The sequence below is a fragment of the Belonocnema kinseyi genome, chromosome 8 (assembly GCF_010883055.1).
Source record: "Belonocnema kinseyi isolate 2016_QV_RU_SX_M_011 chromosome 8, B_treatae_v1, whole genome shotgun sequence".
In the NCBI taxonomy this organism is placed as follows: domain Eukaryota; kingdom Metazoa; phylum Arthropoda; class Insecta; order Hymenoptera; family Cynipidae; genus Belonocnema; species Belonocnema kinseyi.
This window is the reverse complement of record NC_046664.1, coordinates 29060271-29076077: the sequence shown is the minus strand read 5'-3', so window position 1 is coordinate 29076077 and position 15807 is coordinate 29060271. Positions and strand designations below refer to the sequence as shown.

The following is a 15807-nucleotide window of genomic DNA, read 5'->3' as shown; positions in this document are numbered from 1 at the left end:
GTTGAATTGTTAAGAAAAAAAGAAAAACTAGTATTTCTTTTACTAGTTGTTAAATTTTTAACCAAAAAGATTAAATTTCTATCGAAAAAGAAAAAATGTTTACCAAATTTAAGAATTCTAAACCAAAAAGTTGAATTTTCAACTAAAGATGAATATGTTTTAAACAAAAATATTAATTTGCTGCCGAAGAAAACGAATTTTGAAACAAATTCAAGAATTATCAAACAACAAGTTGAATTTTAAACTAAAAAGATGAATTTTTGAACAAAAAGATTAATTTACTACCAAAAAAGACGAATTTTTAAATAAAATTGAGGAATTATGAATCAAAATGGGATTTTAAAACAATGCAAAGGATTTTAAATATTTTAGAAAATTTTGAAAGATTCCAAGTAATTTTAAATTGATTTCAATAATTTGAGAGGATTTTGAATATTTTAGGGTATTTTGATTAGATTCCAAAAAAATTTGGAATTGATTTCGGTAATTTAATAGGATTTGATAGAATTTGGAATATTTCAGGGTGCTTTTTAAAAAGATTTTATGATATTTTTAAAAATTGCAAGTAATTTTCGAGAGATTTAAAAAGTTTCAAAGGATTTTATATATGTTACAGTATTTTAAAAGATGCAAAGACCAATTTTCAAGAGTTTAAACAAATTTCAAGGGATTTCCAATGTCTAATTATTGTAAGGAATTTCCTAAAATTGGAAAATATTTTTCAGGACCCACAAGTTTTTGAAATATTTTAAAAGATTCTGTAAAATTTCGTAGGACTTTAATGATGTCAAAGAATTTTAAAAGCTCTCCCGGCGTCTTAATAAAATTACCAACTAAAAAAGATGAATTTTTGAATAAAAAGATTAATTTACTACCAAAAAAGACGAACTTTTAAATAAAATATAGGAATTCTGAATAAAAAAAGGTATTTTAAAATATTGAAAAGGATTTTAAATATTTTAGAAAATTTTGAAAGATTCCAAATAATTTTCAATTGATTTCAATAATTTGGAAGGATTTTACAGAAATCCATGGAATTTTTTTATTTAAAATTTCTTTTCTAATTTACTTGAATATCTTTGAATTTAAATGATGACAGAAAGTACCCTGCGGTCCCTATATTTTATTTCATATGGACTTAGAGACCTGATTTAGGTATTTCCCATAGAATAATTCGGAATTTTATTCAATTTCTTCAGGCTACGATAATACAGAAAAAGTGGAGCTTGCTTCGCTTTTAGAATCCGAAGGACTTCAAAGTCAAATCGCCCAGCAAAAAGCTTCCCTTCTAGATAAAAGTAACGCGAGTTCTTCAAGTCCCCCCGAAGCTTCTGAGCTTCCATCAGAGCCTAGAAAAATGAACGGAGTTCCCGGAGAAAATATGGATTGTGATTTTCACGAAACTAAGACGTCAAAAAATTCATTTGCTTCGATGCCAACCACTTCTTCCTTTCTTCCTGCAATGGGAGTGATGCCACCGGCACCTCCACTGCCACCTCATCTTATGAGCAAGTCAGTAAATACTAAAATCAAATTAAAATTTATTGGGAATGGTTGTCGATCATTTTTGCCACCTGGTGGCGAAAATCGGAACTAGAAAGAGCAGGTACAATTTTAAAGATGTGTATTTTAATTTTTGCATAAATAAAAGTGTTCCTACGATTGTTTTGTGAAGTTTAAAACAATGATTGAATAGTAAAAACAATTCTTCATAAAAAAAAATCATGTGACAGAATTTAGTAGAATTTAAAAGAATTGATGATTTTTAACAATTTTTTTATTGTTTTATTAATAATTCTTTCACAAAATACGGGAATTTTCAAGAAAATAATTGACTTTTAAACATAATAGTTGCATATTATAACTAAAAAAAATAAAATTTGCCAACGAAAAAGTGTTATAGTTTATGTTTTAATAAAAAAGAATGAAATTTATACAACAAAGGAAAAGAATTTTAAAACCAAAAAGGGGCACTTTCAACAAATAAAGATTTTCACTCAACAAATAAATAAAAGTTTATCTAAATTATTGAACTTTCATACCAGAAGACCAATTTTCTTTACAAAAATTCAATTTTCAAACAAAAAATATGACTGTTCAACAAAAAATTAATTTTCCACGAAACTGATGTGTTTAAAAAAAAAACGCGAATTTTTAAGTAAAAAATATAAGTCTTAAAAAAATGTAAAAGTTAAATTTTCAATCAGGCACAAGCCTTCAATAAAAAAAATTCACAATTTAGTTTAACTTTGACCCAAATAGTTGAATTTTCAATGAAAAAGGATTAATTTTCAACAAGATAATTAAACTTTTAACCCACGAGATAACTTTTCAACTGAAAATTTAAATCTTTAATAAAAAAAGCGATTTCTCAACACAACGATTCAACCAAATTTTGTAAACAAACTTGTTGAATTATCAAGCAAGGAAGAACAATTTTTAACCAAATAGTTGTATTTTCATACAAAAAATGAAATTTTGTCTATAACATATGAAATTTTAATTCAAAAAGATAAATTTTCAAAAAAATAGTTGAATTTTTAACAAAATTGTTGAATTCTCCAGCAAATAGTTGCATTTTTATCAATAAATATGAAATTTATCTTAAAGCAGAAGAATTTTTTATCACAAAAAAAGTTGAGTTTTCACCCAAAAAAGATTCCAGTTAACTCAGTAACATCAAAAATTGAATTTTTGTAACAACCAAATAAGTTTCTACGAAAAAATTTAATTTTCAATAAAAAAATACGTTGTTTTTTAACCAAAAAGGGTGAATTTTTAAAATAATAGTTCAATTCTCTACCAAATAGTTGCATTTACATTAAATAAATGATCAATTTTGTACTGAAACAGATGAATTTTTTATAAAAAACAGCTTTTTTCATAAGTATAACTTTTATCCAGAAAATATTTCAGTTCATTTTTCAATGCCAAAATATAAATTTTAAACAAAAAGTAAATTTTCTACGAAATAGTTAAGTTTTCAAGAAAATAGTATAATAGCTTAATTTCTAACCAAACAGTTGCATTTTTATCAAAAAAAAGATTTAATTTTTGCGAGAACATGTAAACTTTAAAATAAAAAAGCCAAACTTTCAAAAGAAGAGTCGAATTTTCAACCGAAAAATTAACGAAAAAATTCAATTTTCTATTAATTAAAATAAATTCTGAGATTCTCATATATTCTCAGAGAATTTATTTCTCAAATAACGTAATTCAAACAAAAACAAAAAAATTGCATGCATATTCAGAACTTATAAAAAATAATTGAAAAATAAATAGGGAATTGACAAATAAATGAAGAAAATGCCAAAAATATATATTATGTAAATAAATGAATAATTAAATTCCCACAAATATTTCAATTTTTGAAATTTATAACAGCTGAACATAGTCAATTGTTTATTAATTAATGCAAACTTAATAGAATTATAAATAAGGCAAACAATTTAATCAATCAATAATTAATAATGTATTAATTATTTTCTGCAAATTTTAAATTTTGTCAATCTGAAATTTCAGCAATAGAAATATTTATGGGAATTTAAAAATTCATTTATTTTATAATTCCGCTATTTTTTTCTTGCTAATTTATGATTTTGTTATTCTTTTTTTCGTTCTTTTGTGTTAGTCCCGGATATTCAAACACTTTTAAATATAATGCTGAAGAACCATTTTTTTATTATCACCTGGTTTTTAAATTTATGTAAATATAATTTGGATCAGATTCTTCAGAAATTAAAAAGTTTTTAAAATATTTCAGGCTTGTCAAAAAACAATCTAGAAGATTTTAAAGATTTTTTTTTACGATATAGGATTTTACAAAGTATTATGAAAAATTCGAGTGCTTTTAAAAGATGTTTAGTACTTTTAAAAGTTAGGAAGGAATCAAGAAATATATGATAAATTTTCGAAAATGTTTCCGAGTTTTCAAATATTTGTAATCTATTAAAAATGTTTTAAATCCCTGAAAATATTTTTAACTGGCACGATTTTTTCTCAAAATTTCCAAATATTCCGAATTTAAAAATTACCTTACAATCTTCTAAATTTCCCAAGCAATTTTAAGAAAATTTGTTTATTCTTTTGCAAACTTTCGAAATTCTTTTAAATTATACTGAATATTTTTTGAATTTACCCGATTTTGTTCGCTTCTTTGATTATTTTTGAAATTTTCTAAGATTTTTTCTGAAAAAATCTTTACAAGTTTCAATTATTTTTGAATCGTTTCAAAACTTTTGAATATCTCTTAAACTTACTCAAATGTTTTCTAAAGTTATGTTTTATGGCGAAATTGCAAATTTTTTTTTGAAAATATTTTACACTTTTTAAAATTTTTAGGAAATAATTCAAAATATTTTGTGTTCTTTATTTGACTTTCTTTTGAGATTCCTTACATAACTTTTTTTTTCATACCCTGAAAAAATTCTTTTAACCCACATTTAAAAAATTTTTAAATTAAAATTATTCTGTTAAAATAAAGCCGAAATATCGGCATAACTATATAATTAATGGAAATGATTCCATAAAAAAAAAAAAAACAGAAAAACACTATTAGAAAAATCCACTGTGTCATTTTCACAATAATTACATTTTCAGATTTACAAATTTTTTAGGTAAACTGAATTTTGTCAGGGTGTGAAAAAAAGTTCTTAAAGTTCATGGGAAATTTTTAAATGATTGTTTTGTAAAGAATTTCAAAAGAAAATTAAAAAAAGATCACAAAACATTTATAAATATTTCCTAAATAATATTTTAAAAGTGTGAAAGATTTTAAAGCAATTTTTGCATTTTTGTCCTATTACGCAATTTTAGAAAAAAATTTGAATAAATTTAAGAGATATTCAAAAGTTTTGAAACGATTCAAAAATAATCAAAACTTGTAACGATTTTTTAAAGAATTTTGTAGTCTCAAGAAAATGAAAGACATTTTTTCAGGTTTCTAAGAAAAATTAAAATAATTTTTTATTCCGAAAAATTAAATTTAAGAGATTGTTTAAAAAGATTTTAGAAGATTTCAAAAATAGTCAAAGGAGAATCGGAATGATTTTAAAGCAATTTTTAAAATTTTGCACAACAAACAAAAAATGCAGGAAAAATTTGAATAATTTTTATAAATTAGAAGATTGAAGGTCTGACGAGATTTAAAAAAATTTCATATTTGTGTGAAAATTGCTGGGGAAATTTAGAAGATTGTAAAGTAATTTTTTTAAAGTTGGAATGATACTGGAAAATTTTGAGAAAAATTCATGCTAGTTAAAAATATTTTTCGGAATTTAAGACGTTTTAAATAGATTACAAATATTTGAAAATTCGGAGACATTTTCGAGAATTTATCAAATATTTCTTGATTCCTTCCCAACTTCCAAAAGTTCTAAACATCTTTTGAAAGGACTCGAATTTTTCATAATATATTGTAAAATCTTATGTCATAAAAATTCTTTAAAATATTCTAGATTCTGTTTTGACAAGCCTGAAATATTTAAAAATCTTTTAAATTTCTCAAGAATCTTATGAAAATTATATTCACATAAATTTAAAAACAAAGTGATAATACTTATTTTCCTGTTCTCAATTCTCAGAATTTAATTTCAACGTGGATTTATTATAGCACTTCGAAATATAATTTTCGATTAATTTGAGTGTTGTCAAAGATAAAAAAATATTCTTTAATGGTCTTTCTTTAAGAGTGACTTACAAATGCTAAAATATTTTAGTTTCCTTACAAAGTCAAATTGATTTAAAAAGTATCACATTTAAGAGAACGTTATTTAAGTGTAATAGAAAAAAATATTTTAGGATTTATCATATTCCTTGTTTGTCATCCATAGATATAATAATTATATTTATTATATAGTGGCATTATATTTGAAAACTGCAAGATAAAAAAATTTGTTCTTTATGACTATATTTAAAAGTGTTTGAATATACGGGACTAACACAAAATAACGAAATAATGAAAAAAAAAATAATAAATTATCAAGGAAAAAAATTGTCAAATTATAAAATAAATTAAATTGTTAAATTACCATAAATATTTCTATTGCTGAAATTTAAGTTTGAAGAAATTTAAAATTTGCCGAAAATAATTTGAAAATAATTAATTCAATTGTTTACCTTATTTATAATTCTATTAATAGCTCATAAATTAATATTCAATTAATGAAGTCGGTGAGTTTTAGTTCCGGGTATTTTTAAATTTGGGATTTTATTTTTTGTCAGCTAAAAATCTTGTTGTTATTTGAAATTTGGAAAATTTTATAATTTGATAATAATATATATTTTCGGCATTTTTTTCATTCATTTGTGTATTCGTTATTTATTTTTAAATTATTTTTTACAAGTTCTGAATATTCATGCGATTTTTATGTTTGTTTGAATTAATTAATTTTCCACGAAACTGATGCATGTTTACCCAACAAAAATGAAATATTAAACCAAAAAATTGTTTTTTGACCAAAAAGACTAATTTTGAACTAAAAAAGATTAATCTTAAAAACATGTAAATGATATAATTTCTGTTCAAAAGGGAATTTTAAAAAAAAAGTATTTTCAACTACACAGTTAAATATTCAATAAAAAATAAAGAAATAAAAAAGATTAATTTTGAACAAAATAATTTAACTTTCAACCAAAAAGATGAATTTTAAACTAAAAACATAAATATTTAGCAAAAAAGTGATGTCTTAACAAAGTGATTCAACCAAATCGTTGAAACAAATTATTTGAATACGCAAGCAAAGAAGAATGATTTTAAATTAAAAAGTTGTATTTTCATTACAAAAAATTAAATTAAATTTTTTCTAAAACAGATGAAGTTTTAAATTAAAAAGATTCCCTTTAAAGACGATTTTTTAAACAAAAAGGATGATTTTTTAAAAAAATTGTTGAATTCTCTACCAAATAATTGCATTTTTATAAAAAAATAGATAAAATTTCTTTTAAAGTAGAAGAATTAGTTGATTTTTCATCCAAAAAAGATTCCAGTTGACTCTGCAAGATCAAAAATTGAATTTTTTAATAAAAAAGAAGTTTTTACGAAAAAAATGGAATTCTCAATAAAAAAAAGACGAATTTTTTCAACCATAAAGGATGAATGTTTAACAAATGAGATGAATTCTCTACCAAATAGTTTCATTTTTATCCAAAAAACATTAAACTTGGTGCTGAAACAGATGAATTTGTAATAAAAAATGACAAATTGTGTTTTTAAATGGAACATTATCCCGAAAAGATTTTAGTTCTTTTTTCAGCACCAAAGCATAAATTTGAAACAAAAAGTAAATTTTCTACGTAATAGTCAAAGAAGAAAATAGTTGTTGCACTTTTATCCAAAAAAGATTATATTTTAACAGTTTACAGTTGAATTTTTAATTAAATAAAAAAATTCAAAACATATTTGGATTTTTATGCAGAAAATATTTCAATTCTTTTTCCAACGCCGAATATTATATTTAAACAGTAAAATTTTTAAACAAATATAAGAATTTTTAACAAAATTGTTGAATTTTCATCCAACAATTGCATTTTTATCCAAGAAGGATTTATTTTCTGCTAAGGCAGGTGAATTTTAAAATCAACAAGATAAAATTTCAAAAAAAGAATTGAATTTTTAACCGAAAAATTAAATTGTTATTCCAAAAAGATGAAATTTCTCCTAAAACAGATGATTTAAACAAAAAATCTTTAAAAAATAGTTCAATTTTCATTCAAAGAAGATTTCAGTTCACTTTCTAACACCAAAATAAGAATAGTAAACAATTTGCAACAAAAATGGACGACTTTTTAAGAAAATTATTAAACCTTTAACTAAATAATAAGATTTATAATAAAAATGATAATCTTTAGAAGAAAGGGGTTGCGAATTTTAAAAATTCTAACCTGAAAATATTCCATTTTTAAAGCTTTTAACTGGTCCCATTTTCGGAATTTTATTCCTAAATCATTTTGATTTGAGATTCTTCAATTCAAAATTGTTAAATTATAAACGCTCTGAATTAGAAAAGATACAATTTCAACGTTTTCTACTGAAATTGTCCAATACAAAATTTTTTTTTTCTGAAATGGCTCAATTTGGTACGCTTTTAATTAGAAATAATACTTTTATTTAAAATCAAGTCTATCCTTTCTAGTTCGGTTGATTGTCACCATGTGGCGTATCCATTTCCAATGGCAGATAAAGTAATTGTAATAAACATTTTCAGGTTATTTTATGAAATTTTTTTTTCTATATTCTTGCAGATTACCTGAAAATGATGCTGACGCCCTTTCCAGTATGTTAATGGCCTGGTACCTTAGTGGATTTCATACTGGTAAGTGAAAACAATTTATATATTTTTCACAAAATATTTTTTATTTTTTAATATTTAATAAAATATTTTTATATTTTTTCACAAAATATTTTGCCTATCTTTCAAAAACGTCTCCTTTTACGCTCCGTCTTACAATGTGGCCCTAAGTCTAGCCTGAAGGGGAAAAAATATAGATATCATGGAATAAACTTGGGTAATAAATCAATAAATAAAATAAAAAAGTGATTTTCAAAGTAAGTGTTGAAATTTACCTAGTAGAATTTTATGCGACAGTTAATACGGGCATTATTGGATTTTCAAACTAAGAAAGTTACATTTTTTTATTAAAAAAAAAATAATTTTAAATGATAAAAATAATCTAATTTTCTACCAAATAGTTGATTGTCGTTAATTAGTTATTGAACTTTCAAGACAAAACGACAAATTTTCTATACAAAATAGTTGAATTGTCAAGTAAAAAATATGACATTTTGATAAAAAAAGATAATTTTTTTACCAACAAAAACCAATTTTCAACAAAAAACAAGAACTGTCAACCTAAAACTTTAATTTTTAATTTAATTAGATTAATTTTCAATAAAAAAAGTATTTTTAACAAAATAGTTCAATTATAATTTTTCAAACAAAAAAAAAAAATTTTCATCAAAATAGGTAAATTTAAAGTTCAATTCAAACAAAAAGAATAATTTTCTACCGAAAAAAACAACTATTTTTTTAAATAAAATTCAAGAATTATCAAACAAAAAGTTGAATTTTCAAGTGAAAAAAATGAATTTTTGAACAAAAAGATTAATTTACTACCAAAAAAGACGAATTTTCAAATAAAATTCAAGAATTCTCAACAAGAAAATTGAATGTTTAAGAAGGAAAGAAAAGAATGTTGTTTAATTTTTAAGAAAGTAGTTCAACTTTAAAACCTAGTTGTTAATTTTTAAAACAAAAAGTTGTTTTTTTCAACGACATTAATTTTCGACCGAAATAAAACGATTTAAAAAAAATTCAAGAATTATTTAATAAAAACTTAAATTTTGAACTAAAAAAGATTAATTTTTTAATAAAAAGATTAACTTAGTACCAAAAAAGATGAATTTTCAATAAAATTAAAGAATTCCCAACCAAAAAGTTGAATTTTCAAATAAAAAGGAAGATCTTTTAAACAAAAATATTAAGTTACTATAAAAAAGACGAACTTTTAATAAAATTTAGGATGTCTTAACCAAAAAGTTGAATTTTCAACAAAAACATTAATTTTTACACAAAAAGGTTAATTTACTACAAAAAAGACAAATTTTTAACAAAATTTAAGAATTCTGAACCAACAAGTTCAATTATCAAAAAGGAAAAGGAAAATTTTTTAAACAACTTTAAAGTCTAGTTAAATTTTTAACCGAAAAAGATGAATTTTTAAATATATCTACAAAAAAAAAACGAATTTTCAAAAAAATTCAAGAATTCTCAATCAAAAAATTGAGTTTTAAATTAAAAAGAATGAGTTTTCAAACAAAAATATTAATTTACCACAAAAAAATCGGAATTTGTAACAAAATTTCAGAATTCTCAACCAAACAGTTAAATTTTGAACTAAAAAAGATGAATTCTTAACCAAAAAGATGAATATTTAAACAGATTAATTTTCTAAAAGAAAAAAGAATTTTTACCAAAATTTAAGAATTATCAACCAAAAAGTTAAATTATGAACTAAAAAAAAAGAATTTTTACCAAAATTTAAGAATTATCAACCAAAAAGTTAAATTATGAACTAAAAAAAAAAAAGAATTTTTAAACGAAAAGATTAATTTCCTATGAACAAAGACAAATTTTTAACAAAATTAAGGAATTCTTAACCTAAAAGTTGAATTTTCAACTTAAAACATACATTTTTAACCAAAAAGATGAATTTTTAAACGTGCAGATTAATTTTATACAAAAAAAACAACTAATTTTTAACATAATTCAAGAATTCTCAATCAAAATATTGATTTTTTAATTACAGATAATGAATTTTTAAATAAAAAGATTAATTTACCAGCAATAAGACAAATTTTAATAAATTTAAAGAATTCTTAACCAAAAAGTTAAACTTTGAACTAACTTTTTTAATTCAAAATTTAACTTTTTAAACGAAAAGATTAATTTACTATAAACAAAGACACATTTTTAACAAAATTCAGGAATTTTTAACCAAAAAGTTTTATTTACTACCAAAAAAGACAATTTTTCAAATAAAATTAGTTCAACTTTAAAACCTAGTTAACTTTTTAACCATAAGATGAAGTTTTAAGTAGAGAAATTAAAAAAAAAAAACACGCATTTTTAACAAAATTCAAGAATTATTAACCAAAAAATTGAATTTTCAATTAAGAAGGATACAATTTTAAACAAAAAGATTAATTTAGCTTAAAAAAAAAACAAATTTTAAATAAAATTCAATAATTCTCAACCAAAAAGTTAAGTTTTGAAGTAAAAAAAAAGAAATTTCAAATGAAAAGATTAATTTACTATAAATAAAGACAAATTTTTAACCAAGTTCAGGAATTCTCAACCTAAAAGTTGAATTTTCAACTAAAACCATGATTTTGAACCAAAAAGATGAATTTTTAAACAGGTAGATTAATTTTTTACAAAAAAAAACGAATTTTTAACAAAATTCAAGAATTCTCAACCAAAAAATTTAATTTTCAAGTAAAAATAATAAATTTTTTAACAAAAAGATGAAGTAACTACAAAAAAAGACAAATTTTACATAAAATTCAAGAATTCTCAACCAAAAAGTTAAATTTTGAATGAAAAAAGATGAATTTTTTAATGAAAAGCTTAACTTACTATAAACAAAGACAAACTTTTAACAAAATTTAGGAGTTCTTAACCAAAAAGTGGAATTTTTAACTAAAAACATAAATTTGTAAACAAAAAGGATAATTTACTAAAAAAAAAGACCAATTTTTAACAAAATTTAACAATTCTGAAGCAAAAAGTTGAATTTTCAACTAAAAAAAAGATCTTTCAAACATAAATATTAGTTTACTACCAAAAAAGGTAATTTTTAAAATAAAATTAGTTCAACTTTAAAACTAGTTAAATTTCTAACAAAAAACATGAATTTTTAAATAGACTAATTTTCTACAAAAAAAAACCGTATTTTTAACAAAATCGTTCGCAAATTATTTTCTCTCTTGAGTGAAAAATCTTTCTTTTTCGAAAATTCTACTTATCTTGAAAAGTCGTCCTTTTTGCTTATATCAACTTTTTTTAAATTGAAAATTGCAATCTTTTTTGGTTGAAGTAAAACTACTATAGTTTTTGTTCAGAAATTATCTTTTTGGGAATGAAAATTTGATTACTTAGTTGAAAGTTAAACTATTTTCTTAAAAATTAAGTTTTTTAACTAAAAATTCAACTATTTTGGTTGAAACTAGAACTATTTGATTGAAAATTATTTTGTTGACATTTTTTCTTAACTGAAAATGTAACTGCTCCATTTGAATATTTTATCATTTTAGTTAGGAATTTATATCTTTTGTTGAACAATGATTTTTTTAACTAAAAATTTAACTATAAAACTTTAACTTTTATTTTAAATTCGACTATTCTAGTTAGAGATTTATTTCTTTAGTTTTAAATTCATCACTTCTTTTGAAAACGTAAATTTTGTTTGAAAATTTTTTTTTTTGTTGGTGAATATTTTTTTAAACTAAAAATGGGACTATTCTATTTGAGTATTCCATAATTGTAGTCTATTTGAGTATTCCATAATTGTAGTTAAAAAATCACCTTTTTAGTTGAAAATTAATTTTTTTAAATTAAAACTTAACAATTTAATCTTTAGTTGATAATTGCTCTTTTTTAGTTTTGCTTTCATCTTTTGATTTTAAATTATTGTATTCCAGTTGATTATTCAATCATTTAAGTAAAAATGCATGATTTCGGTTGCAAATTTGTTATTCGTTTAAGTGGAAAATTAATTTTTTCAAACTGAAAATTTAATTTCTGGTTGCAAATAGATCTTCTTTGGCCGAAAATTTAATTATTTGTTTGAGAATTCAGGTATATATAATAAAAAAACCATCTTTTTTGTGAAAATTAATCTTCTTGATTGAAAATTCAACTATTCTAGTTGAAGATTCATAATTTTATTTAAAAATTTTAGTTAAAAATTCATCAGTTTTAGGAAAATTGATATTTTTTAGGTCGAAATTAAACTATTTAATTTAAAAAATTAATTTTTTAGTAGAAAATTTGTATTTTTTTCGTTGAAAATTCAAGTAGAGCGTTGAAAATTCACAAGTTAATTGAATTTGCGCTAGATTTAAAGTATAAGAGGATAAAATAAAAGTTGGTTTGAATTATTATTCAAATTCATGGACTTTAGAGAAAAATTTTTAAAATAATTAATCGTGATTTGAGTATTATTTAATTATATAATTAATCGGTGGTGCTAATATATTCAAGAATATCTTCTAATATAATTTGTAAACCATCCTTAATTAAACGGGGAATTTTACAAATTTGTAAAAGAAAAACCTGTCCACTTTTGATTTCAATAGTTTATTTATCTTACAATGTGTAATTCAAAATTTTTCTACTTTAAAAATTTTCCATTTAAAATTTTTATTTTTAAGCTTACATTTTTAATTTCAAAAATTTTTAAATGCTTTCTTAAAGACTTGAACAAATAAAAAATAAAAGCCTTAAATGTTGAAAATTTTTGATAAAAAACATTTTGATTTAATAAATAAATAAATTTTTTTAATTTATCTGTACTTTAAGTAATAAAAAATGAACAAAAACGATTTGACCAAAAAGATTTTAAATCAGTTCAAAATTGAAGAATTTTCAGATTTGAACGTTAAAACTTGAACGGTTTTAATTTGAAAGTCTTAATCATTAAACGAATATGAACGTGTAACTGAAAGTTTATAAACTATTTTCAACTTAAAAATAATTTCGTAATAATATATTATTAATAAAAGGAATTTAGTAAATTTAAAATATTATTTTAGTCTAAAATATTGAATTTTTAACCCATTTAATTTCAAATTTTTAATTAAAAAAAAGATTAATTATTGAATATTTAGCAATATTTTAATTTTTATTTAATACATGTAAATTGAAACCAAATATTTAAAAGTAAAGAAACTTTAACTGAATTGTTTGACATAGAAAGCCTGGAATCGTTAAAATTTCGAAGAGCCTTTAAACTTTGAACGTTACAATTTTAATTTTTGTATTTAAAAAATGCTTAATCTGTAAGTGAAATTTTAAAATTTTGATGTATAATTAACAAATAAACATTTGTAGAAACAATTTGAGTAATTCTAGAATCTTTTTTGACCATTTTGTTTAGATCTTTGAAGAACTTTTTAAATATTTTTTAAAAATAATTTTTCAAAATAAAAAATTATTTTTTATTTTTCTATGAATCTTAAGAAAATGTTTTTATACTTTTGAAGCCTTTCACAATTCTTGAAAAGAATCTAATTTTTTGATTGAAATTTGCGAAAATTTACAGTTTGTTTTATAGTAGGCTATCATTTCAAGTTTTACATTAAGTTTGAATCTTTTCAAAACTTCTATATGTCTCTTGAAATTACTCAAATTTCGCCTGCAAATAATAAATGTTCAATTGTTATTTTTGCATCCAAATTGTAAAGAAATTTTCTCAAATTTACAGGATTTTCTGAAAATTGTGGAAAAAATTCAATCAATTTTGACAGATATTTAAAAGTTCTTAAAAAATTTCCAAAATAATTTTAAATTTAAAACAAATATAAAACAACTGCTAGATTTTTCAAGATTTTGAAATAAAACTTTGAAGCTTTCCAAGGATATTTAAACTATTTCAAAAGAAAATAATTGAATTTCTAATTTAAGAAGTGTCCAGTTAAAAATTGTTCAATTTTTTAATATTTTATATTTCTAGCTTAAAAATCCTTAAAATTATATAATTTTGATCATTTTGAAGTTCATTGGTTGATTTTTGTTAGTACTTTTATTTTTATACGCGTAAATTATTGAGCATTTGAATAAAAAATTTTTCAATTAACAAATTTTAAATTTCAATTTTAAAAGTTCAAAATTTAACATTTCTACTTTGAGTGCTTTCATTTGCAACTCAGTTTTTATTATCTCAAGTGGAAAATTATTTAGCTTTAGTGTTCATTTTTGTAATTTCATTGACCGTGAAAAATGTTTGCGAACCGGGAATTTATTTCGTGGATTAAAACGGCCATCCTGGTATTCCGAGTTGATTGTTTTGAAAATGCGAAATATTTGAATGGCTCTATACTGTGAAAAATGATACCTGAAAAAATTTGGAAATACCTCGATAAAAACCTGAAATTTTCAGGGAATTTTTTTCCAGAATTTGACTAGACACCCTCTCTTTATATTTAATTTTTAAATTCATTTATCAATTTTATAAATGAAAAATAGTCTCAGATACCAGAAAGATTAAAGATTTTTTTTTCATCTCTTTACAGGTTATTACCACGGTTTAAAACAAGCGAGAAGTGCTCAGGAGAAACGAAAAAAATGAAGTATCGTCACTGTATTAAACACTGTAAGAAATCTAAAAAATCGACTTTCTACTTTCAAAATACATTTTATTTCTATTAAAGCTCAATTCTTTGCCATCCTGATGATAAATCAGGGGGAATAGAATCTAAAGGTGAATAGTTTCTAGATTTAAAAATAATATCTTCATCTGCTGGTTCGCATTCTTCAGTTTGCTGTGAAGTTGCATTTTTTACTAAAGTGTTTTGCGAATCCCGTTTATCAATTTTGTTCCATTCTTTGTATCTAATTTCAAGATTTGCTGAAACCGGTCTGATAAGTTCCATCGCTTTTTTGAGGTATTTAATTTTATTGATGAAGCTATCACATTCGACGTCATTTATCATGACGTGATTGCTTTCCAGGTACTTCCAAATTGGACGCAATTGCTTCATCCAGGCTTCTTTACATAATAATTTGACATCGGCGCAAGAAAATCCGCTTGTTTGTTTTAGGAGGTCTGAAAATTCTGAAGTAGAAATTACACTTTCAGAAACGTAAGTTCCGAGAATTTCCAATCGAGTTTTCTCGTCAGGAAGGCCCACGTGAATGTGTTTTTCTAATCTTCGTAGCAAGGCTGCATCCAAATCCCTGAAGATGACAATTTGACTTTTAAATTGAATACAATTACATTGTGTTCCATTTTTTGAAATCAGGGAAAAGTAAGAGATTTTGAAAAAAAATTAGGGAATTTCTGCAAGAAGTAGTTTAAGTAAAATAGTCATTTTAAAATAGTAAATTAGACATTTTTTTCTATAAACTAACCCGTCGGTTAACCATTATTAAATTCATGTCTATACCTATTTTCAGATTTTTCTTGAATTCTTTTGAAATATTTTAGGGTATTTTTAAATATTCCAAGAAATGCTAGCAGATTTTAATAATTTGAAGGCGTTTTAAAAGATTTTAAATTACTTCAAAGATTTTAGGATATTTTTAAAAA

The 15807-nt window shown here is 22.3% G+C and overlaps 2 protein-coding genes across 3 annotated transcripts in view; one reads left to right on the top strand and one right to left on the bottom strand.

The window, feature by feature from the left end:
• Positions 1-14928, top strand: part of LOC117178893 (survival of motor neuron protein) — a 28876-nt gene extending 13948 nt beyond the window's left edge. Inside the window, exons 4-6 of the mRNA XM_033370421.1 lie at positions 1200-1512; positions 8242-8312; positions 14792-14928. Of these exons, the coding sequence (XP_033226312.1) occupies positions 1200-1512; positions 8242-8312; positions 14792-14847 (440 nt within the window). The 3' untranslated portion in view covers positions 14848-14928. The remainder of the gene's footprint in view (positions 1-1199; positions 1513-8241; positions 8313-14791) is intronic.
• Positions 14900-15807, bottom strand: part of LOC117178892 (katanin p60 ATPase-containing subunit A-like 2) — a 32282-nt gene continuing 31374 nt past the window's right edge. For both annotated transcript variants that reach the window (XM_033370419.1, XM_033370420.1), the window contains one exon: positions 14900-15455. In XM_033370419.1, the coding sequence (XP_033226310.1) occupies positions 14924-15455 (532 nt within the window). In that variant the 3' untranslated portion in view covers positions 14900-14923. The remainder of the gene's footprint in view (positions 15456-15807) is intronic.